This window comes from Pseudochaenichthys georgianus, chromosome 11 (assembly GCF_902827115.2).
Source record: "Pseudochaenichthys georgianus chromosome 11, fPseGeo1.2, whole genome shotgun sequence".
Lineage (NCBI taxonomy): Eukaryota > Metazoa > Chordata > Actinopteri > Perciformes > Channichthyidae > Pseudochaenichthys > Pseudochaenichthys georgianus.
Window position 1 is genome coordinate 15,295,963 of NC_047513.1, and position 25,912 is coordinate 15,321,874.

The following is a 25,912-nucleotide window of genomic DNA, read 5'->3' on the forward strand; positions in this document are numbered from 1 at the left end:
TCGTTCGGCAAAGCCACATTTGTGATGTTAAGAGAAGTACAATGAAAGTGCTCGTAACAAATCTAGCAAATATCTCACCCTGGTTGGGAAATATCTCTCCGTCTTGAACTGCTTAAGAAAGCCAGACAGGAAGAAGGTGGTGAAGAAGAGGATGATGGACCAGAAGAGAACATCTGGGATATAGGGCCCGTGCTGACCGCAGGCAGAACCTATGAACTCTCCATGGAGTGTGTGACACATCTAGAGAAAGAGGAGTCATAGGTTAGTATTGTAATAAAACAATTATAAAAAAGTGTATCAGTACTGAGGATGTTTTGGTAGTGGATGTTCTTCAGTTCTAAAAGCAGGATGTTTGAGATGATGTCCGTTTGCTCTACACATCCTATTCATGCGAGTGTGATTCCTGCCCATCGCACTGGAGGTCACGGTGTGCCGTCTCACCGTCACGTTGAGGCTGCTCCATGGGATAGAGTCGGGGGTGTATCCCGTGCGGTTCCACTCCTGCACGAACTGATCCGTGGCGTTGACCGGTGGAGAGCACTCACACCTGGGGACCAGAGAACAAATGGTGAGCGAACTACGTAAGGGGAAAACATTATTTGGTTCACTTTAAAGTTAATTAAAAGCAGAGGCTGCAGCAGATCTGCTAGCATCAGTTATTTTTAAATGTGTTATTTTGCAAGGAGGTGATTTTCCTTTCAGCTCTGGGAACAGCTCGAGCCCCTGCAATTACAGCTCGCAGCAACAAGAGCAGTGTGTTCCTAATACGGTACTATTTATGTGCATAATACACTACTTGATGTTAAACCTTCCGATCCATAGCCAGAGCAACACCAAACTTGTGATCAATACACATTTGCATCAACACTGACACTTTCATACAGGCAGTCATTTGTTGTATACTTCTACCTTTAAACTGGGACTTTACAGGGATGAGCTCTGCCACACTGCAACCACCTCCACTCGGAACAAATACACTTCTATCTTTACTTAATATAAAGAATAAACTATGAAATTCCTAGATCACTTACACTTTGAAAACATAATGAATGAGAACAGTAACTGAAATGTTGGTACTCACGAATACATGGTAAGATTGTCCAGGTGGTTGTGCGTGTTGACTGGGAAGTGTTCTCCCAGGTGAAAGAGCTTCTCCAGAGCCTCGTAGATGAAGATGACGCAGATGAGGGCAGCGAAGGCCTCCTCTGTGAATCTGGTGATGTAGCACACCAGGGAGCTAGCATCTGTGGCTACCAGCACCAGACAGAGGAAGGCCGTCCACAGACCAATGCTGGTCCGCAGGGACAGGTAGTTCAGGCCGTAGTCACTGGGAGAAGAAGACGGACGACAGGGATGAATATACAGGATAGAGGTAAACCTGTTTTTATTAAGGGTTGTACCAAATTATATTTTATATATAATTATATTGTATTCAAAGATTCCATGTCTTCCTGTCTATTTCCTAAGATAAACAGATTCAAACAAAATCTTTATTTAGAATAGTGTGATTTATTGGATTAAATTAGTATTATTAAACAGACTAGTCAGTGCGTATAACAAGCGGGAGAGAAAACCGTTCTCTGACTGCAGTGAATCTGCAAATACGGGGTATAAACTGAATAAATAGACATGCAAACTATTTGGTAATTGGAAAATCAATTCACTTTAAAACAAAATGCTGCATACTGTATATTGCTGAGTATTTAGTCTTATCAGTAGTTTGTCTTGGTATCATATCACAGAAAAAGCGAAGTTGCTTAAACGTACGTGCAGAACTTGAAGAGGATCTTCTCAAACACTAATACAGGGCCTGTGCTGCCAAGAATAGTGAGGGGCTGGCCTGCGAAGAGGGAGTATACCACTCCTGTAAGTGACGCCCCAAACAGAGACTCTATGGCACTCTGTAGACACAGAGGAGAGGGAGGGTGTGAGGGAGGATGTGGGAGGTGAAACCGCCCGAAGGAGGATAGAAAGGGAGAGACTGAAGGAGAAAACAAGAGGTGAAGAAGAGACCCGACGAGAACAGAGAGTTTGGATTAAACAGACATCTGGGCTGCGTCTGTTTCCACCCTGATGACTTGTCCAAGTCATCAGTCATGTGTGTGTACAGGCCTCCACTGCTGAGTTTACTCAGACGCATCACACACACCAGCACACAGACTGCGCTATGCTAACAGTCCCTGTTCTAGTAAGGCCCTCTGGGTAAAACAGGAGAGAAAGGCAGACAGAGAGAGCGTAAAAAAACAAAGACACTTTACAGCAGCAGTGTGATGACATGGGAAAATAAATAACCAGCATATCCTACATTGGACAGTGAGTGAAGAACTCAGTGAGACATCCACCACAATGTATATCAAATAGCAAAGTGAAGTAGGTGCAAGATTACAGACATACACTGGATTACCTGCTTTAAAACACAACAAATGGTCAGGTTGTCAGAAAAGAGGTTTTTCTTCAGAAACAGTAGCCAATGTAACTATGACTGGGATGAACTGTATGCAGATGTTTACATCTGCCTTAATCCCTGTATCATGTACTGTATGCACACACATAAACACGAGAAATACATCTTAACTCGAATGATATGGTGTAAAGAAATAAAAAAACATATCTCGCTAAGTGATTAACGGAATCATCTATAGCCTTTTAATTTTTCTACATCAGATGCTTTATTTTCCAATACTCACACATTTAAATTCTATATTCAGATATGATAGCCACATTGTACCATTACATTTGATCTCATTTGGAACAAAATGGCACTTGCACAACACAGGGTTAGATTTTGATTCACACTGGGGTCATGAATAGCACAAGTATTGACTTTTAGGTTGCCAAGCTTTTGGACTCACTATGTTGCCGTGTGTTGCCTCGCCAAGCAGCCCTCCAAAAGTGATGACAGGGGACATGCAGGCGCAGTAGAGGAAGAGGACGGAGGCTAGACACTGCAGATTGAAGGAGTCTCTGATGTCGCTCCAGTAGAACGGGAGCTTCCGTTTGATGTCCTGGTACAGACCTCCAAATATCCTGGAAGAGGCCGTTTGAACATTCAAGTAAACATAATGCTTGCAGTGATATTGTATGATAACATCAAGTCATAATAATACATCAGTGAGTTTAGTGAGGAGAATAGAAACCGGCAAGTGAATGCATTTCATTTAGTGTAACATCAAATAAGAAGTCTACTTTTAAGTTCGAAATTAGTGCAAAGGTAACACCCAACTGTGATTTTTAAGGTTATGGTTGAAAAATAAAATGATAAATGCTGGCATGTCTTATACACTAGACATTGTAATAATATTATTTTTATTTATTAAAAAAAATTACTTTTCTGTTGTACTTTAATGCCGCGTTTCCTAATATAAAAAGGTGATTAAAACTGTAATTTGCTATAATAATTATTTACTGGGTGTTCAGGTAATTTTTACACATTTGAAATGCAATGCATGTTTGCTTTAACACTAATTAAAAGCACAGCCAGTGTTATTGCTGAGGAACCTTTCAAGTCGATTTTTATCTTCCTCAAACATAGATGGCGCTGTGATCGTTCCGCCTTCTCCTCTCTTCATCCCTTTGCCTCTGAGGGATTCCATTTCTCACTTATATAGCTTTCTTTCTATCCTGACACCTGTCCAATTGCTCTGCTGTGAGGCTTTCTCTCATTTTCTTTTCCCCACACCTCTGGATAACCTCTATTGCTGCCTCCATGACCCCTGCTGTGTCTTCTACACAGCTGCTATTTCTGATAGCTTTCTTTACATTAGCCTCCTACTCTTCCATAGTCTCCACTGGCCTCCAGTCGTGCCCGCGTAGCACAAGCCTTTTATAGGAGCGGTGAAAAGCAGAGTGAATCTGTAAATAATACAGTGTGTGTGTGTGTGTGTGTGTGTGTGTGTGTGTGTGTGTGTGTGTGTGTGTGTGTGTGTGTGTGTGTGTGTGTGTGTGTTCTCAAATAAACACATTCTCTCTTGCTGTGTGGCCCGGGCTCCAGGGACACAGAAATATTTTTTTCATAAATGTCAGCATCTGAGTTCACACAGTACAGAAGATATGCTAAATCAATATAGTGCCGTTGTTGAGTTTATAACATTGTACATTTCCTCCTAGAAATAATTCAAAAAGCTCGTACTGAGCACAAATCAAGCACAAGGAAAAAAGACATACTGTGATAATGTCTTGTAATTCATCTCCTCTTTATTTAAAGAGAAGATGAGATTAACCTTTATTGATCCCCAAGGGGAAATTCAGCTTTAAGAGGGTCGGCAGACATTCTAACTATTAACCACATAAATGTATCTGAAGAAGATCAAATGAGCTCCTTAGTCTTTAAGAGGAGTTTCCTCCTGCAGCGCTTGTTAACAAGAAGCACTTGTCTCATATCAACATGATATATTAAACATGCCTACTGGTGCTAATGAAGTTGTGATTCCAACTAGGACACACTTTAATGATCTAATATTTCTCCATCAACAAACACAAGGGATGTTAATAGAAATACCTGGAGCGAGTAACTATCAATAATCATTTGAGCTAAATGGTGTGCCAATAAATGAACAGGCTTAAATGGAGGGATTCATTTAAGATGTTCTCTAACTGTCTCAGTTATAAAGCAAGTCAATTGTAAGCGAGTCAAGTAATGAAAGATGGATATATTTGTGTCTGTAACTTCTGATGTAACCTCTTGTCTTTGTGGAGACAGAGGAAAGGTGTTGGACTCACCTCCCCGTCCTCTGTAGCTCGGGCCCCGTGTTGTGCTCATCTTCCTTCTCCATTTCTCCAGATGGAGACGCATTGCCGTTGGGTTGTGAAGGTATCTTCCTCTTCATCTGCAGATCAAAGGGCATTTCAATAGGATACAATTACATTTCTTTGCGGTCATGATGCTGCAAATCGATAAGGGGGCACTCAGTGTGACAATAGTGGTGTGGAGTAAAGTGTGATATACAGAATATACATCAAGAGAAACGACAAAAAACATCAAGGTTACACTTTGTGAGAGCAGAGTTCATGAAGTATGTGACGTCTGATAAGTGCGCTGTGTAAGTCTGCTGGCTATCTGTTAGTATGCAGCTGGTTAAAGATCTCTGAGGAAAATGTATATATGTATTGTTCATGGCGTTTGATTTTCACATCTCTTTGTATGCAATATTGCCTCAATCATATTAAGCAATATCTGACCAAGAATCACCAACCTGAGAAGGGACATTCTTTGGGGGCTCAATTCGGATTGTGGGGTCCCATTCTCCAGGAGGCAGGACAGTGACCTGATCCAGGAACTCATCTAACCCCGAAAGCAGATCCGTTCGGTCTTTGGCCCTGTATGCCACATCATGGAAAATCTACAAAACGATTATTAATAGGAGTTATTAAATGTCTTTTGTAGATATAATTTGCATCCTCCTGCATAAATGCACTTTAAATCCCCCCCAACAAATCCAGCTATTTCTGGATACAATATTATAACGTGTCAAAGTGAAGTTAAAAAAGGATCCATCTTTCTTTCTCTCACCTCATCTGTCATTAGTGTGGCCATGGACCTGCCAATCTCATGGTACTGGGGCCCTTTGCCATGAGGACCCAAAAGCAGGAATAGAAACCTTAGAATAACAAAAGTAAATCATGAATGAGATGCAACATAAACTACACCGACCAGTACATACCATATTCACTGCATTATTTGATTTGTTAACTCATTTTAAAAAATTGTACACGATTTCTTCCATCTCAATAAATATCAAACCTAATTTCCACCATTATTGATCGGTGGAATATATTGAAATGATCATGACTCATCAATGTGCTCATGTATTATGCTACCTCAATTAATGCAAAACTAAAGTATTTGTGAGTATACAATTAAACCAGAGTGGTCTCTCTACTTTAATGAGCCACTATTGTGTCTTGTGTGTAATGAGCATTAGCACTTCCCAGGAGTTGTGTAGCTACAGGCTCTTAGGCTTGTTACTGTAGAGATTAAAGACATGGAAAGCAGTGTTGCGGACACAGATTTACTGTGGTGAGAACCAGAGTTAATCCCCAGGTTATATTAGTCCCATGTGAACAGGGCTGTTACAAATGACTGTCAGTTTGCTTTAAGTTGCTGCCAGATTTGGCAACTGCTATCGAAAATAACCCTTCAACATCCTTGTACTCCAAATGATAATACCTGGTGGGCACAGGCACCTCTGTGAGGCCTGTGATGAGGACTGCAGGGGACAGTCGTACGAAAGCAATTATGGGCTTCTCCAGGAAGTCCACTTCTCCAACAAGGACATTGGAGGCTTCAGCACCCGGAGGAATCTTTTTCATGAAATTCATATCCACCTGAAAAAAACAAACCATAGAACAAACTAAATTCTCCCAAAAATCAGATATACATAAAAATACTAACAGAAAAAATAATGCTGGAAAACACACATGCAATCAGAAATAATGAAGACATGTTGGCAGCAGGTCGTTTGGATACTATGATAACTAAAACATGAGGGTTAGTAGCTACATATTCTACTACATAGTACTGAGCAAAGATTGTCCGTTGCAGTTTTATGTTCCTGGACAAATATCTCTTATGTGCAAAGCTAAATACAGATCAGAGTACAGGGATAGAACATCTGTATCCCTGTGTAGAACAGACTGTGCATTCATCCCTCTTTTGTATCCTGACTCATATATACACTGAACCTTATTTTTTGGCAGTGATTATGGAGGGTTTTATAATGATAACTACTTATGTCAGCCAGCCATTTTATTGAATGGATGAGGCACTAAGTGGGAGGATGATGGGAGACATTTTCCACTAACTAACACTAAACACAGCCACAGAACTGTTTTACTTTGTTTATTCGTAGTCTATTGAAGCAGTGTCTGGAGAGTCTTCTTACTGAGCCAAGAAGAAAAAGGGTATGTGATGGTGGCTCTCAAACTGGCAGTTTTCAACACAGACCATTGAAATGTCTGTGGAAGTCCAGAAACTGAAGAAAAGACACTGATGAAGTCATGGGCCCTCCACCATGAAGGACTGTTTCTGTGCTCAGTACTGTGGCTAGGTTACCTTGCTGAAGTCGACACTGCTGCCCTCTCTACTGACCCCTACTTTGGACGGTCTCCTCTCCACAGCCTTGTTGCCATCCAGGTTGTTGGGGAGAGAGTTCGGAGAAACCAGTGGTCCTAAAAAGGACAAGGGGAGCAGAAGTTAGACAACGCAGTGGTGGATGCGGAGGATTTCGAAATCAAAGGTCGAGAATGGCAATGTGGTTCACCATGAAATCCTATTTTTGATTTCATCATTAAAACGGCATTTGCCTTGCATCTTTCCTTAGATTTTAAAAGAAGTGGGGAAAAAAAAGATGAGGGTATTTTAATCCACGATAGACTGGTAATTGAGGCATGGCTTCATTAAAAGAGACAACATTTCACTGGGATGACTCATTTTGAATGACAGGTGAGCTCTTGGTAAACAAACCTGTTACAAAATCCTTAGATCACATGGCTTTCTACACTGGTGGTTTGTGATGCAATGCTACAAGTTAAACAAAACAGTATTGTTTATCATGAAATGTACATTCCATATAGGCGATTTTAAAGGAAAACGAACCACTTTTCAATCATTATTTACATTTAAATGGGATTTAAAAAAGCCTTTTTAATTTCTGGGGCACTTCAGGTCTATCATGCATCTTGTGTAACTTAAGTACAACAGGCGATCAAGACAATAATACAGAGTAAATACAAATGTCAAACAAATTGAAACACTAGTATTTGGATTTGAGGTTTAAAACGTCACCATTTGTCTGGAAGTGAAAGGATCTTTTGCACAACGAGCAATACTACACACAATGTGATGATTTGGTGCAGCAGAGCTGCAACACTGTGATGTCTCTCCACAGGGAAAACGATATATTTCACGATTCCTATTTGCTCCCCATCTGTCGAGCTCAATACTTTGCTGCTTAAGTCAAGTCCTGCTTAGCTTGAATTCATGACAGCTTTGAGCTAAAGTTGAAGGGATGTATTTGATATGCCTGACAGTATACTTTCCTCAGACTTCAGCACCTTCAAGTGTTGAAGCTCCGGTATTTCTGTGCATAATTGACTGCATACTTCAACATTGCTTATGTAGTTTGAGCCTTACCAGATACAGGAAACGCTAGCACTCTAAGTGACATGAGAGCAGGGCAATGAAATGAGGGAGTCATGTATTTGGATCAAAAGATAGAATGTGCATACTATCCTCTGATATAGCAAAGCAACACTTCTTTTACCAGGTTGTTCTTCTTTTCTCATTTTCAACAACACATTTCTCTTATCGCCAACAGGAAGTAACCAACTAACCCTAACTAACATTAATAAAGGCTTAAGCAATATGTCCACTGATCCATACCCTTGAAATGTACCCTGGAGTAAACCCAGTGGATTCTGGGTAGCTGTGACTGCTGAACAGGAGCATGATTGCTCACATACCCGACAAAGCCTCTTGGAATAAGGGAGGGATTAGTATAGGTTGCGTTCGCCAACACACTTCATTCAGGGGCGCTAAGCCCTGGAATGCTCCCCCATACTGGCCTTTTAAACAGTGGCGTCATAGCGCTACCTCATTCAAATGGAAAACAGTAACACAAATAACTGAAATTATACAGATTTTCTGACCAGACTGAAACTTTTCTTGTTATGGTAAAAGTACATTATTAAATAATAACTGACCCAGTTGCCTCTCAATGACAATAATTAATTCTTAAAATATGAAAATCTCTCAAATAAGGCGTACATGCCCCGTTTCGAAATATTTCACCAATGACTTCTTCCTTAATAGTTCAGTAGCCTGCCTGCATATATATATATATATATATATAGTCTGTCTACAAAAAAAAAGGTGCGAACATATAACCGTTGCATTCTTCACTAGAATATTTTCGTTATTCCCTATTAACCAGAAAACCTGATACTACTCACCCAGACAAATGAACATATTAAGGACATTTTACTGTCCAACAGTTCTTCTTCCAACAGTCAGACCGTTTAGCTATTTAAGATAACGTTGTAAAACAGAACATTTACAACCTTAAGTGTTAATAAGCTGTGATGAAGACTTGATAGACCTCACTTAATAATAACCCACACACTGATGTGAGGACACTCGCTTCTTGGGAAATATTGTATATTTTCCTAGTAGGGGGTACAATTACCAAAGCTTCTCAGCTATAATAAGACCACCACAACCTTTCAGATTCAGCTCTCACCAAGTGATTGCAATGACCTATACTTTGAAATAGAGCCATTCCCAGAAGTGGACACACAAATACAGTCTAATAATAAAATGGAACAACGTAGCTTGGGAAGAAAAGTCACTGTTGGTGCAAAAAATATAGGAGATAGAGAACCAATACACACAAGCTCCCTCTCTAGCTTATATTTATCCATGCTGCTGGCACCCGTCTCACTTACCCTCACTGCTCTTAATCGGGTAAAAGAGTGTTTATACTTAGGAATTGATGTGGAGGAAGCGCATGGGTGCAAACAGATGCAATGGGAAAAGCACAAGTTGCATGAAATTCATATCCGTGTGCTCAAACTGGGGCAGTCATCCGAGGATGACGTATTATGTTAGTGTCTGCGTCGTTCACAGCATAACAAAAACATAAGAGCTAGGGATATTCAAAGCTTATCTGCAAGATCTCTTTCTGACACTGATGCAAATTACATTAATTAGTATCAGAGATTTAAAACCCAATCCATTTTAAATCCTTTACCGTGATTTATTGTAATCTAAATATAAAACACTATCAAAAACATTTGTTAATAGTATGAGCAGATAAAAAGACTAAGACTGTGATAATTACTAAAAACATTATTAGGATATCGCTTTTAAGGTATTTCATGAAACGCCAATGAAAGACATTGGGGAAGCTAGCTAAATGTGGCAATAAAATCACAAAAACCATGATGCATTATGGGAGAAAGACAGACCAAAAGACTTTGGATGACAGCCATGCAACCAGAATGAAGGAGGTGTGAATAAGGACAGGGCCAAGCAAGAAATTGAGTCTTCAAAATGTGTTAAGAGAGGGGGAGAAGTTTGAATAGCAACAATAAGTATAGTGAGTTTTAGAGCGAAGCAAGAAACCAGGTATAAGTAGAAAAAAAAGGTTAGTTGAAAGAATGTAAACAGTGAAGGGGCCGAAGCAGGAATCATGAGGCGGAGACCAGTGTCAAACTTTTGTGGATTAATACATTGGGAAGAGCGTTTTAGCAAGTGAGGCTTGCTGTGGGTTATTGATGAGATGGCTGCAGCGAAAGTTAACAGGGAGCGGAGCTTTCATGCTAGTGCTAGTGTTCTCTGTTCAAGCCGTGACTCACACTAGCAGGCTACACAGATATTTGCCTTCTAAGGGCATCAGCTCGAGGCCCTGGGATGCAGAGGATGCTCGACGGCTGAGCTCTGGTGAAGCCGCCTCTTCTTCAGCAGAGTGTGGGTGGTCGTCATCCTCAGGAGGCGATACCACCACTTCGGGGATGCCATGAGGGCCAAGGCCTGCGCCCTGGGTTTGGGAGGAGTGCCGGGGAGCAACGGGGGTATTTTGAGGGGTGGTGAGGAACGGGCTGCCTGGGGCGTGCCCAGTGTTGGAGGAAGAGGAAGGTAGGAGATGGTTGAGCAGGATGGAGACTCTGGACTCTCGTCTCTGGGAGAGGTTGGAGACAGAAGAGGCTGTCCCTGCCTTGTGGAGAGAGAGACGTGAAGAGGACAGGCCCTCTCCTAACAGAGGAGACAATGGCAAAAGGGAGAGAGAAAAGGAGGGAAAAGGAATAAGGGATGGAGCAGAGGAATAAACATATGAAGTAGGAGTACATCACAAAGGTGGTATCTGGAGGAGACACAGCTAGAAGGGGTGGGCAGCAAGAGCGTGGCAGGAGTGTTGTTAGAGGGGACCATGCTTGCATAAACATGAGCGAAAAGCATGGTAGTGTGCAGAAGACACTAAGAATGATTCAGTGAGGCGTGTAGGAGGTTCTGCAAGAGGCCAACACAAATTGTATCATTCAATTCCAAACAAACCAAATCGTACAACATGTCTGAGGTCAACCTCGAGAGGGTTCAGATGCATGCAGGAGAGGATGAGTTAGCACGATGTCAGTGCACTGTAAGCAGACGTGTGCTCTACCACAGACCAGTCATAATTCCTACAGAGTGCATACGCATTTGGCACAAAACATACATCTTACCAACTACAACCATCACCAACCATCAATGTGAGATTTATTCATTTGACCTTTCACGTTTAAGGTTTAATGATATTAAAATGCAAGCCCCACAAGAACCACAGGCACAGAAGTGGAGAATGGGATATTTATTTCATTCTTTAAACTTCAGGCTGGCACCCAACACCATACATTAACACCACTGCAGCCATGCCCACTCAAAAAACACACAATGCTGACTCCAGTTGCAGTTTAGTGTCACCCTATGGAGTAAAAACAATCATTATTTAAATCACCCCGAGCCAGGCCAGCCATACAAGTTAGCAGAGTCAGTAGCACCCGGATTTCTCTTTCACTATTGGGGCAGACTCCTTCTCTTGATTTTACTCACTTTTACCATCCACCTTCTACGATGGCATTGAGGGATTTGAACAGTGGATTTTTAAGCAACATATCCCCAGAGGTGGAATACATAGAGGAAAAAGAAATGTGAGTGCGTCGCAGAATCTCACCGTTTCTTTCAAGCAAGAGTGGGTCAGAATGTTTCTTGCCTATGTCAGCAATGGAGCGCACCAGAGGGATGCGATTGCTAAGTTTTCTCTCATTCTGGTGGTGGTGTTTCTTCAGCATGGCTTCCCGCACCTTGTGGCGCAAATCTTCCTTCAGCTGGCCCGACGCCACCATGCTGTCTATCAGCATGTCTGATTTGTAGAAAAGCAGGGGGAAAAAACACAGCAAGGAAAATGAATTTAATATGGAGATTACAAATAATTTTACTTGAGTATAAATTAGCTTTTATTTTTCTGAATTTAATCATGAGAAAAAACTACCTGCAATTTCTTCAATACTGTTGGCCCTCATATCGAGCATGACCGTGCCGTTGAGTATGCAGCTACGCAGTTCAAATAAGCTGTGTAGTGACAACGTAGCCACATAGGGCTTACTCCATCTCTCCCCACCATCTTCCACATCTTCTTCAAATTTCAACCACCTGTGGATAAACAACACAAACACACACAGAAAGAAGATATTAACTTAAAGTTGAATCAGGATCAGTGTTTCCAGTTTACTCATGGTGTTATTTTATGAGTGCTACAAACCTATTTTACATATTTACACTATGAAACAGATGCATCAAATATCATGAAAACTATTATTTGTTCAAAAAGTCAACAGATCTATAAAGTTTGGTATTGCTTTCACTCCATGAGGTTGTCATTATGCTAGTCCTTCAGTTGCTTTCTAACCTGGCAGTTTCCTTCCACTCAGTGGATCTGCCGTCTCTGAAGGAGAGCTCGTCCAGCTCAGTGAAGAGGTCATGTGGGACGTGCTCGAGGTCATCGTCCTCTGCTCCCAGGATGAACTGAACCCGCTGGGATGGTGTGTCTACACAGAGAGTAGTCAAAGGCCAAAGGACATATTTACAATCACTACAACAATAAAAGTTTATTTCTCAAGGCATTATGGGCTATTAAAAGAACCCTGTGGAGTTTGACCTCTAATAGTGTGTTTGTTTACACATGCACATAGATGATGTGATACGCAGTCCTGCCAACGCTTTTTCACTGATCTACAGGTGGCTGTAATTTGCCAAAAAGGCAATGGATTTTTGAAAAGGCAAGCTAGTAAACAAAGCATCCAGATGTTATACTTTGGAAATGTTTTATGAGGAAAAGGCATGTCTTCTTATTAGTTAGACATCACATTTAGTTGAATGTGGAATGTAACCTATATTTTTTAACCGTTTATAATAAAACTCCACAGGGGAACCCTTAAGTGACTGTCTTAACCGTAGAGGGGGAGATTAAATCGGCCCATAATAAAAGGTTTCAAGGCATTTATTTGTCATACGTGCATAGCTACAGTGTAGTTATGACGATGAACATCTTAGGTCACAGGAGATGGTAGTATGATCAAACGGAATTCTTTAGGTCCTCCTGAGAAAGTATGGCTGTGTGTTTGGCCATTACCGCTGCACTAATGCTTTCTGAAGGTGGAGAGGATAATCTTTGTGGGAGTGTACAGAGAGACCAGTAGATAACTAACTGTGTCAATCATGCCTGATTGAATTAGAGACATGGCAGATTACAAGACTAAGCGCCACAGGGAGGCAGAAACCGAATGAATGGAGGCAAAAGGGGAGTTCTTTCTGTCCACACATGGGTGCAATGTGTGGTGATCTGGTGTGTTTAATGCACATGGGAGTACATACATTGATGCTGTTGGTGCTTACCGACAGCAACTAAACACGTATAACCGTCTCATAGATTGAGATGCTGTGTGCCCTCAGTCAGTGCTCAACATGATAACCGGACCAATGCAGGTCTTGTTTGGTGTCGTCGTAAAGACTTGATAACACCTCAAAGCATTGTTTGGCTGCTATAAGTCTTGCAGTTGAGGTGACGCAGCAAATTCTCACTTAGCGCACCTCTCTTAAAATGTCATAGCCTTCAATCAGTGTCGGAGGCTATTTACCAGTGGCCTTTAAAGCCTTTTAGAGCTGAATGTTTATTCAGAACTGTTTGAAAGAGGGAGACGCATAAGGCTTAAGCAGAGAGGTAATATAACCTGGTAATCTGTGTATTTTTAAAAGTTTTTTTTTCTTCCAAATGAACGTCACACATGATTCCCTATATGTTAGTATTTCTAAAAATCTCCTGGGGGACAATCCCCCCAGACGCCCCTGCTGGGGTTGGGTTTTCAGAATGTGGGCCTTTTTATGTTATACAGTTCAGCTTTGATTCCATCATCTCATTAAACCTTTTTTAAAAGCATGCTTTAGTTCTGTGGAGGGATATAAGGGATATATGTACTGTACTTCACTTTAATTAATATTGTATGCTAAAAAAAAACGTACATATTACAGCACAATTTTTTGTTGAATAGATTTCAGTGGTTCAAAATTTCGGGTCGCGATTTATTGACAAAGGAAAATAGTGGGTCCCGAGGCCTGACCAGTTGAGAACCACTGCCTTAAACGATGTTGTTATTGGCTCTAAAATAAGACATTAACGACAAGGTCGACGAGTCATTTGTAATAGGAACTATGTAGAGAGGGATTCAAACTAAAAGAGTGGTGTGGGGGCATTAAGACATTAAAGATAAGCGTTTCCAACCAGTGGGGGATTCCCGGCCATCATCCTTCCCCTCCTCAGAGTCTCTATCTTTCTTCTTTCGGTGGTGTCTGTGTCCTCGATGACGATGTCTCCGTTTGTTCTCCCTTCCAAGAGGAACATGGACGCCTACATACACCGCTCTGTGGCCTAGGGAAAAGACAAGTGCAATACCATTTTAGATATCTTTTTCTTACACACTCTTTTGCACAAATTAATAAAGGTTCGGGGAAGTTTAAATACAGTTCACAATTTGAGTTACATTTTCATTATAGATGATTCAAACTGACTAATTAGCAGGTGGTAAAGGGACATACAAATGTATCTTATTGGAAATAAAGTAAAAACCCATGTTGTTTTAACATAGAATGTATCATTTAAATGAAATAAAGTTCTAAATGTTTACAACATGTCCCATCTACAGTATTCTGTACAATCTGATGACCAGATTTATATCATAAAACATGTTGCCCTTGAAGTTTCCTGCCCATCACACACATCAGATGTCCACCTCTGTTAGCAAATAAAGCTAAGACAATGGCAAACCAAATACCATTTCAGTGTGGTCGAGACAACAATAAGATTGATTGAACTCAATTTCAAAATCCAAGGCTTCATTGTAAAACTTAAATGTTGAGCCTACAATAACTGTCAGTATTTACAACTGAACAGAAACACTAACATTTAAAAAACTGAAGGCGGAGAACTCTGCTTTTCAATGGAGTGCTCTAGATAATCAACTTGAAGAAAACCAGAGTACAATGTTTAACTTTTTTCACCACTCTGTTCTCCCCAATGTTTATATTTACTTCCCCTCATTATTTTTACTGCCACACAGGAACTGTGTTCTGAAATGCAAATGCCCTATTTTCACCCTACTGTACATACTCTGCCAATACTCATTTTTCACAGATGAGTCATCTCTCTTTGATTTGAGAGGGAACCCTGGGGGAATGAAACCAAGACGCAGCACTCACAGGAAGGCACAAGTGACACATGAGCTGAACAGATGGAGAGGAACAGAGAGGAAGGAAGAGAGAGAAAAGACATGGGAGATGAAAGAAGATGGAAAATAAACAGCCTGGCTGGACAGAGAGCAGAGGGCTGCAATAAAGATAAGGGATAATTGGAGATAGTGCTGTGGACGGACATAAAGAAAGAGCAGAGTGCTGGCGGGGGAGGACAGAGGGACAAGTAGCAAACACCTGAAGGACATATTATTGGTACTAAAGATTTTTTTTGTGAACAGCATTGACTATAAGATGTAACATACAGCTAGTGCTGTGTATTGGGCGAGAATCGGACGTCTTGTAATGAGTTCCAGTGTTTCCCCCCCCCTAAAATTCAAGGTGTTTAAAAATGTTTTTTAAATATATCTACTGTCACTTTTCACATTGAACATGTTAAATAAATAAAATAAATAAACATTAAATAAACTAAACACTTTAATTTTAAGTTGTGAGTTTAGTGTTTAATGACCCTAAGAAACACTGATGCATTAATCAATAACAATAATCCACAGCTCCTCTCTCTGCTCCAGAGGATTAAAAAAAAAGATATCTCTATCCTAATGCCAATGCCGCCGCCGCCCCCCCCCCCGCTCAGGCAGCACCCCCCAAAGCAGGGGTTAAAGTGATCAGCAACAAGTGAATGACTAAGCATTTGTTCAATAGGTATCTTCAGTCGGTGTGGCTTCAAACTTACTGTCCAAATCCTCCTTTTCGTAGTTTGTGTGAGTACTGAAGCTGCTCTTTCCATGGTCCACTAATGCCTCCTCATCTAGACCCTGAGAACAACGGGAGAAAGCGCAAAAGAGATTGAAGGATACATTATTTATAAAAAAACTAAACACATATGTAAAGTGTGCAAATAAATAGTTTCAACCCCAATTATTTTACTGGTTCACAATTTAAACCTAAATGACGGCTTTTAGAATGAGTCAAGACAAATGAATCCAGTTCAATAGACATTAAAAGGAAGTGTTGGCGAACCATTAAGAAAGAAAACGCATTCAAAGCACGTCTTACTTGCAGTAGCTAACATAACCAGACACAACAGACAATCAATAAAGTGTCTCTGATAATGCAGCACAATGACCGAATGAAAATATATTTAAATTCAAGCTTTATTTCAAATAGACTGTCGCTAGAAAGGAATACATATGAAGGTGGGTTGATAAACAGGAGTGGCAGATATAGAATCTGTTGCAGTAAGATCTAGCAGAAGCATCTGGGGAACCAGCAGGGCAGAAAAGGACCCCGACTCAGATCGTCTAGGCTGTGATAAGAAAGGTGGGAACACAGCATGAAGATCTTTACATTTCTTCTGACACCCCGGATATGTTAATCAATGGTGGGTTTGGTGAGGGTCCTGTTTGTTTTTTTATTTGTATTTTTATCCCCATACCAAATGACTCTATAGCTCTGTGTTTATGCGTTTGAGTAAAGCAAACTAATGACTTTGCAACACATTACCACAACACTTACACAAGGCAGTCAATATCTCGGGCCATAACATAAAATATTAAGTGTACTTAATGTTTAGTTGACTATGATCATAGACCAGAACGCAAATATATACTCTGATAAACAGGTTAGCTTATTAAGAAGATTATCTTTTTTCCCACAAACAAATTAGCCTCTATTGGAATATATATTCAGTGTTGGTCCATGCCATAAAAGGTTGAGTTACATGGCAACGTCAAGAGGCTGGCTCCACTCATTAAAACGGAGGTTATGTGACCTTAGTGAAAATGATCATTCAGATATCCATATCATGGAAACAACAGATTGAAGGATCCAATGAGAGGAGACACCACGTTTTCAGAAAACATGGCTGAAAATGTGCATTTCATTAGTGTTTTTTATCAAATGATAGTGCCTTAAAAAAACAGATAATACCTAAACACATAACTGCTATGTGTGTGAGGGGACTCCTGAAATCCCAGCCTTAACCATCAGCAGTATCAACATTTATGATGAGGATATCCCAATCCTACCTATAACCTTATACAACCCAAACATTGTACAATTTGAAACTCAAAACTAGTTCTCATAACAGAAATGTGTACACACACACAAAACATAAAGCTCCTCAACCCAAAACGAGTTTGGCTCTGACTCTATAACCTTAAGAACATTTAAAGCAGCCAAAGACACATCTCCAGTTACTCTTGCATGTGTGGCCAAAACAGAACTATATATGTGCTTGAGAAGCTCCTGTGGGTCCGCCATCAGGGAACAGCAACTGATACCGATATCATCCCGGTCAGTCCCATCTTCGTGAAAATATTTGAATTCGGCACCTCAAGTAACCTTCATACTTCCAGCTGTTCTTTAAGGCCACAAGGTGTGAATCAATAGAAGTCAAGCCAGCTCGGCCACATGCTCAGCAGGCATGATGTATTGGGACAAAGAAGGAAACGCTTTTTTTAGACACACATTCATATAGAGTCGGTCAACACCACAGGGTAGCAGTGCGCTGAAGGTGGCTTTGAAAGCCAGGCTGATAACAAGATCAGCCTGAATAAGATATAGGCCTATATAACATAAGTGTGTGTCTGACAGTATGGATCCTATCTTACAGGGTTTTTTGAGAACTTCTGCTTTAATACCATGTTGCAGGTGACTGTTCATAAAATGTAAAATACATTTATTCTATGATTTTCTATATATACATTTCACATAGGACATATAACATAAATCAGACACTTTGCTGAAAAAGAAACGCTGCTTCCTGTCTCGTGTACAAACCCTTTTATGCAACACAATCCCTAATTGGTTGATCCTTTTGATCACTTCAACCAATCACAGAAGCTCTGCTGCCATGCAGGAGGGTGTAGAAACAAAAGTGACGATGACAGCCACATGGTGAAAAGACACACGATACGTGGATGACATCAGGGCCTCGTGTGCCTTTGCCCCCGCATGCCTGTCACCCTCCACCAGACTGAAGGTTCACTCTGGTAGAAGGGTACTAACTCTATTTCTATCTCCTGCTTTCCCTGTTTCCTTACTGGCTTACTATTAGGAATAGGTCTTCAATGACATTCAGAGTTCCACACAAATATTACCATAATTATTCTCCTGTTAGAACCCCACCTACAAAGAATGATGCCATCTGTGATTGTGCCAGTGTGTTTGTGCGTCCCAGTTGCTAGTGGATTTGCATGATAATGAGCCATGTTGCTCTCCGACAGTGCCTCTGAGGAGCGGTAAGAACACAGCTGCAGGCAGAAGAGCAGCAAGACATGAATCTATCTGTAGTAACTGAAGTTCCTCCCCCTACAAGTGAGGCTGCGGCCCCACGAGGACGAATTCGGTCGTTTGCGTTACTGTTTAGTGTCATATCGACCGTTCGGCCACACGAGGACGACCGAATATGGCACTAAACGACTGAGGAAACGACAACGGGTCCCAAGGTGGATAGAAATGCATACGCCACTCTCTGGGGAGGTCAAACAGCTCCGTGTGTCCGCCCTATACGGACATTTTCAGATCACTGATAGTGATTGCGCAATAGCCCCGCCTCTCTCCACCTCTTCTGCTCACCTCCGCTTACCCCGCGCCAGTGCTGAAGTGTTTCGCCACCAACAACAACAACAATGGCGGATCGCAGAGTTGCTATCGTGCTCCGGACGCTATTGACCATGCTACAGTTGTTTGTGCAACATCTACAGCAATAATGATGAGGCAATAGCCCCGCCTCTCTCCTGCTCACCCCCACGTCAAAGTAAACTGCATCCTGAATTCAGATTATTTATCTTTCTCTCGCGAGTGAAGTCTAATCTGACAGGACGGAGACACGCAGCTCTGCCCACCTGCAGCTCCTCCCGCTGCAGCAAAACACACACTTCAAGTCAGATCATCACCCTTAGCTATTTTAATTACCTCTCAAACTCCCTAAACTAGTTATAAATATGTTTATTTTTTACTGTCGGCCGGGTCACTCATTACTGGATGAGCTGCTGCATGAGACAGACACTGACGCTGTCTGAAGAGAGGGAGGAAAAAGAGAGGCTCCGTGTATTTTATCATTATATTATATAGAGTCGTTATTCATTTGTTTTAAAGCTCAATAAATAACAAAGAAGACCTTTGACCGGCACTTTTATAATTTTGTCCGGAAGATTTCAACTTTAATACACGCTGACTGGCGAAAAACTCTGCCCGGTTCCCTCGGCCCCCACCGCGGAGAATAAACAGAAGGGCAACCATGACAACCATGCTTCTTCGCTGCTTTTGTGGAGGAAGTTACAGCGCCACGTAGAGGCTCCTGCATATGTACTGCAGCTTCTCCAGCGGTTGGAGCTAAACGGAGCGGTCTCGTGTGGGCAGACACTATCCGGATAATTATTGCATGTGGACGGAAGCCGTTTGCGATTGCGTTAATCCTATGCGTTTAGCCGTTTTCGTCCTCGTGGGGCCGCAGCCTCAGTCAGATTGACCAAAGTTGACAAAAGCTAGAGTGGTTGGTCAAGGTCATTTAAGATGAAAGGTCACTGGATTTTCAGCTTCCAGCATCACAACAAAAGCTAATGTTTGGTCCATCATAGGGCTGTGCGATTATGGCAAAAATCATAATCACGATTATTTGGGTCAATAATTGATATCACGATTATTTTGACGATTATTCATTGAACTTTAAGATCAACAAATATGTTGGAGCGCACTTCCAAAACCATACTAAACATATATTATTAATATGATAAATAAAAATAAATTAGACCAAAATAAATTAAATCAAATATGATGCAGTGCACTGTCACAACCTACTGAAAACTCCTTAACATATAGCCAACATTTTGGTAAAACATATTCAACATATTCCACGTTGAAGGCTGGCCAACCGTCATGGTCCAGAAGTAACAGGAAATAAATGTTGAACTACAATTTAAGACCAAATAAAAATGTTTTGGCCACCATGGCAAATGCTGGTAGGGCTGCTCATGTCATCTCTTAAAGATTTTTTGCAAGAAACACCAGCCTGTTTACATGGTCTGGTTTCAGAGATGAGCGCAGGCAGGTGACCATATTGCCACCTGTACTGAAGACCCTCAGCCACGCCCCGACACATGGGGTGACGCCGGCCAATCACAAAGCTTTGATGCGTTCAAGTGCATTATTCTGGCACAGGAAGATTATGTTATGGACATTAACGATAAAACAGAATATTGTTGTTCTATTTTTAGACACATCTCGCGATCGACTGGTTGGGCACCCCTGGGCTAGACCATAGGTCTGTTGTGGTAGCAAAGTAGTCAGCTGAAGCCACATCTCTCTCAACTTCCCCACGGCATTTGTCATACAGTGCAGGCAGCGCAGACCTGCTGAAATAATACCGAGACGGCTTCGCGTAACGCTTGTCCAACGTGTTGACAAGTTGCTTAAAGCCCTGGTTGCTAACAGTGCTAACTGGGCACATATCTTTAGCGATGTGAAATGTAATGGCAAAGTACTTAGTGGAAATAGTTTTACCCTTCTTTTTAACGAGTTGCTGCTCTTGTTCTGACATCTTCGCGCGCACTGAACACTCACAACACATGTCACTCCCACGTGGCCGAGTGGGCTTTTAGGGAGGGGCGAAAGCGCACCCAGCAAAATAATGGTATTTTGTCAATTATGCTGTTTTCATAATCGTCGTAAACCATAATCGTAATCGCGATTAAAATACGATTAATTGCACAGCCCTAGTCCATCATTCAATTAGCTGAAACCTTCAGAGATTTCCAAAGGACAAACATTTGCACTTGATGTCATGCCATCCATCCATCCATCTTCTCCCGCTTATCCGTGGGCGGGTCGCGGGGGTAGCAGTTCCAGCAGAGAGCCCCAAACTTTCTTTTCCCTGGCGACATCAACCAGCTCTGACTGGGGGATCCCAAGGCGCTCCCAGGCCAGCGAAGAGATATAATCCCTCCACCTGGTCCTAGGTCTACCCCTTGGTCTCTTCCCAGCTGGACGTGCCTGGAACACCTCCCTAGGGAGGCGCCCAGGTGGCATCCTAACTAGGTGCCCGAACCACCTCAACTGGCTTCTTTCGACGCGAAGGATGTCATGCCGTTTTAGGTAATTAAATAAAACATTCTAACACATTTAAAAACAGTTAACAAAATCATTTTTTGCTTGGCTTCTGGTTTGGTCACAGTTGTAATTTCCTAATCCTATTGTGCCAGAATCACATGAACACACTTTTACTAGCAGGGTGCACAAAGCTGGAGGAAAACCATTCCTGCTTCATGAGTATCGTCTTATTTGTAAGCTTCTTAAAATACCACTTTTACTGTGTAAACAACAGTTTACTCACTATGAGGTTTTCTATAGTATATATGCATGTCACTGTCGTGCCTGTATATGCACGTGTTAAAGTCTGTCGTGCCCTCAACCCCACATTGCTTGGTACATTTTAAGAACACATGATGCAACCCGTCACATAGCTTTGTCCAAAGTAAACCCCAGTCTATCAGCCACAGTCCCCAGGCCAGGGAGGAAATTGGCCATTATGCCTACAAAGCACAGCTGTGGTTGGGCTACAGAAGCAGTGCCAGTGGGGAGCTGGATTTGCGGGCTTAGCAGGCAGGAAAAAGAATGGCCAGCAGAGTGGAAAAGCCACCAAATAGTGACATCAATATATGACAAAACGTAATAGTTCTCTGGCTTCACCTAAACAATTAAGGAAACCAGATTATATTTTCCTAGCACTGTTATCTTAACTGTGTGGCTATAGATAGATATTTGTGTAGTGATGACCATTATGATTGTTTTTAATATGCCTGAAACTAGTGTTAGATAAGGATGCAGGCCAACTTATCTAAGTGGATCTGGATCAACACATCACCAGTAACCAGGAAGCTTGATAAATGCCAGATAGTGATCACGATAAAAACATGGATGGAAACATCGAATGCAAGTGTAACCATGGTATGAGGTAACCCTCAGTAGGCATACATGTAACCACAGTGTTGCCTTCCCGTTCAGGGTCCACTGAGACATGTGCTGCCACATGACCGGAACAGTGCTCTACACATTCTGCTCCACCTGACAAAACCAATGTCAGACACCGGTGGGAATTCGTATCAGAAATCCATCGATGTCACCAGGGAACAAAACGATTCAAGTCTGAGTTGAGAAGTGAAAGCATGCATGGAGTCTGGTGCAGGATAAGCCTGGCTTTGCTCAAGCAAAACACCTCAGAGGGTACGAATGCTGAACGAGTAGAGAGTGGATTCCAAATAACAATCAAAGAGAGGAAGGCAACACAAGCAGGCAACCTGCAAAGCGCCAACACAATCACACGGTAAATAGTGTCTCATTACTTCTCATCTTTCCGTATTCTAATCATGCCCCTCATCCACTAATCTTTTTAACATGGGCGTCTCGTGGGAATGTTTTTACCAGACAATACAAAAATATGTGTAAATATGAGTGGTGAAAAGAATGCATATAGGACATTGTTTTTACAATAACACAAACTTCTGCTCCCAACCACATCAACAACATGAAGTCCAATAAGATAAAAGACTCCAGCTGTTCTTAGTTATACTCCACAAAAGCCTTTTAGTAATAAAACATTCACCACCTACAGACATGACATGTAGCTGTATTGCTTCCTTTTTCCATAGAGCATATGTGAGGGCTTCACCACACCACCAAACAAACACTGACAACATACATTGACACAATGAAAAAAACAAAACCTTATGGTGATAATGCTTAGTAAAAACCCCAAACAACATCTGCTAAATCGTATTGCTGCAGTTTTGAAAACAACAACATACTGTATCTAAATTCCAAGCAACTAATGCTGATCTGATGCACACTGTAAGCATGTATGTTTGTTTTACAGCAGCTTAGGTGAGAACATCACCAATGTGTTGGGTATTATGCAGGACTTTAGGATTTATGATTCACATGAACCTTTAACAGTAAACACAAGGCTTACAATGTTCCATCCCATAGGAAAGACAGCACTCTGTTGGAACTCACAATTGATCTATACAAGAATTTCTCAAGTACAGCATGAAAGATGTGGGAAAAAGTTGGGAAATCTGTTAATGTATCTGGGCAGGGTGACTTTAGATTCAGAAATATAGTATTAGTCCCACAGTGGAATTTTACAACTTTACCATCAAGATTGTTATCTTAAATGAGTACATTCACATATGTCCATTTCTGTGGTCTTTGATGGGTCTAGGATTGAATGATATTGACGTTGAATGTATTTATGCTTTTTCCTAGGCTGATTTTGGTCCATTTAAAAAAAGGCGCCCTGTGGAGTTGTCCTTCCTCATAAATCACTTGCAAACTTGAATCCAGCAGAATACCGTTTCAAGTCGCTACTAGGTTGAAAACCGCACTGCGAACCATTCATTTTTTTGCCCGAATAAAATGTCATAAATACTGATGAATGCATCACGATTCAGGTGGCACATTTTAATTGCAGACATTGTACACCTTACAGTTCGAAACTTTGTTGACATTCATTTTAATAAACGATAAGATAAATAAAAACAATTGGCTGGAACCAGAGAAGGTTTGGCTCTTTGGAATGTTTTGTTTCAAATGAAAGATTAATCATTTTTCATACATTTAAACGTGATTTTCTAATTCATTGAATACTTGTAGGTAAACCCACTTCTGTTAGAATGCAGGAGTGATTTAACCAAGCAGCAGCCAAACACCTCTTCAGTCAAACAGACAGTGAATAAAACAAGCAGCCACTGAACAAGGCCTGTTCCCTGTAATCTCAGCTCCTCGCCAGCCCTGCTTCACTGGGACCAGTTACAATCCGTAGAGACTGACGTAAGAGAGGTGTGACAGCGAGAGTCCTGTCCCTGCAGATTACTACAAATACATCTCCCGTCTCAGACTGCCAACATTTTCAATTGCATACTATGGATGCAACTATTGTCCTATACTGCAAATTAATGTAATTTATTGGAATTATGTAACTCATTTAATTATTTCTGAAAACAGAAATAATAGATTTGAGAGATTATTGATGGCTCCCAGCCAAATGATGTACATTAGAATATACAGTGGGGCAAACAAGTATTTAGTCTGCCACCAATTGTGCAAGTTCTCCCACTTAAAAAGATGAGAGAGGCCTGTAATTGTCATCCTAGGAACACTTCAACTATGAGAGACAGCATGGGGGGAAAGAATCCAGGAAATCACATTGTAGGATTTTTAATGAATTAATTGGTAAATTCCTCAGTAAAATAAGTATTTGGTCACCTACAAACAAACACGATTTCTGGCTCTCACAGACCTGTAACTTCTTCTTTAAGAGCCTCCTCTGTCCTCCACTTGTTAACTGTATTAATGGCACCTGTTTGAACTCGTTATAAGTATAAAAGACACCTGTCCACAACCTCAAACAGTCACACTCCAAACTCCACTATGGCCAAGACCAAAGAGCTGTCAAAGGACACCAGAAACAAAATTGTAGACCTGCACCAGGCTGGGAAGACTGAATCTGCAATAGGCAAGCAGCTTGGTGTGAAGAAATCAACTGTGGGAGCAATTATTAGAAAATGGAAGACATACAAGACCACTGATAATCTCCCTCGATCTGGGGCTCCACGCAAGATCTCACCCCGTGGGGTCAAAATGATCACAAGAACGGTGAGCAAAAATCCCAGAACCACACGGGGGGGACCTAGTCAATGACCTGCAGAGAGCTGGGACCAAAGTAACAAAGGCTACCATCAGTAACACACTACGCCGCCAGGGACTCAAATCCTGCAGTGCCAGATGTGTCCCCCTGCTTAAGCCAGTACATGTCCAGGCCCATCTGAAATTTGCTAGAGAGCATTTAGATGATCCAGAAGAGGATTGGGAGAATGTCATATGGTCAGATGAAACCAAAATAGAACTTTTTGGTAAAAACTCAACTAGACTTGTTTGGAGGAGAAAGAATGCTGAGTTGCATCCAAAGAACACCATACCTACTGTGAAACATGGGGGTGGAAACATCATGCTTTGGGGCTGTTTTTCTGCAAAGGGACCAGGACGACTGATCCGTGTAAAGGAAAGAATGAATGGGGCCATGTATCGTGAGATTTTGAGTGACAACCTCCTTCCATCAGCAAGGGCATTGAAGATGAAACGTGGCTGGGTCTTTCAGCATGACAATGATCCCAAACACACCGCCCGGGCAACGAAGGAGTGGCTTTGTAAGAAGCATTTCAAGGTCCTGGAGTGGCCTAGCCAGTCTCCAGATCTCAACCCCATAGAAAATCTTTGGAGGGAGTTGAAAGTCTGTGTTGCCCAGTGACAGCCCCAAACCATCACTGCTCTAGAGGAGATCTGCATGGAGGAATGGGCCAAAAATACCAGCAACAGTGTGTGAAAACCTTGTGAAAAACGTTTGACCTCTGTCATTGCCAACAAAGGGTATATAACAAAGTATTGAGATGAACTTTTGTTATTGACCAAATACTTATTTTCCACCATAATTTGCAAATAAATTCTTTAAAAATCAGACAATGTGATTTTCTGGATTTTTTTCTCATTTTGTCTCTCATAGTTGAGGTATACCTAGGATGAAAATTACAGGCCTCTCATCTTTTTAAGTGGGAGAACTTGCACAATTGGTGGCTGACT

The 25,912-nt window shown here is 41.4% G+C and overlaps 1 protein-coding gene across 9 annotated transcripts in view; it reads right to left on the bottom strand.

Moving 5' to 3' along the window:
* The window catches only part of LOC117454786 (sodium bicarbonate cotransporter 3-like), a 37,858-nt gene that overhangs the window by 5,946 nt on the left and 6,000 nt on the right, over positions 1 to 25,912 (bottom strand). For 5 of the 9 annotated variants that reach the window (XM_034093974.2, XM_034093968.2, XM_034093967.2 and 2 more), the window contains exons 2-17: positions 16,011 to 16,092; positions 14,310 to 14,456; positions 12,441 to 12,579; positions 12,024 to 12,184; positions 11,706 to 11,894; positions 10,379 to 10,750; positions 7,052 to 7,167; positions 6,167 to 6,324; positions 5,510 to 5,597; positions 5,193 to 5,339; positions 4,720 to 4,826; positions 2,853 to 3,027; positions 1,768 to 1,901; positions 1,082 to 1,327; positions 442 to 547; positions 79 to 240 (exon numbers count right to left, since the gene is read on the bottom strand). In XM_034093974.2, coding sequence (XP_033949865.1) covers positions 79 to 240; positions 442 to 547; positions 1,082 to 1,327; positions 1,768 to 1,901; positions 2,853 to 3,027; positions 4,720 to 4,826; positions 5,193 to 5,339; positions 5,510 to 5,597; positions 6,167 to 6,324; positions 7,052 to 7,167; positions 10,379 to 10,750; positions 11,706 to 11,894; positions 12,024 to 12,184; positions 12,441 to 12,579; positions 14,310 to 14,456; positions 16,011 to 16,092 — 2,529 coding nt within the window. The remainder of the gene's footprint in view (positions 1 to 78; positions 241 to 441; positions 548 to 1,081; positions 1,328 to 1,767; positions 1,902 to 2,852; positions 3,028 to 4,719; positions 4,827 to 5,192; positions 5,340 to 5,509; positions 5,598 to 6,166; positions 6,325 to 7,051; positions 7,168 to 10,378; positions 10,751 to 11,705; positions 11,895 to 12,023; positions 12,185 to 12,440; positions 12,580 to 14,309; positions 14,457 to 16,010; positions 16,093 to 25,912) is intronic. The other 4 variants (XM_034093970.2, XM_034093971.2, XM_034093969.2 and 1 more) reach the window with 4 other exon arrangements.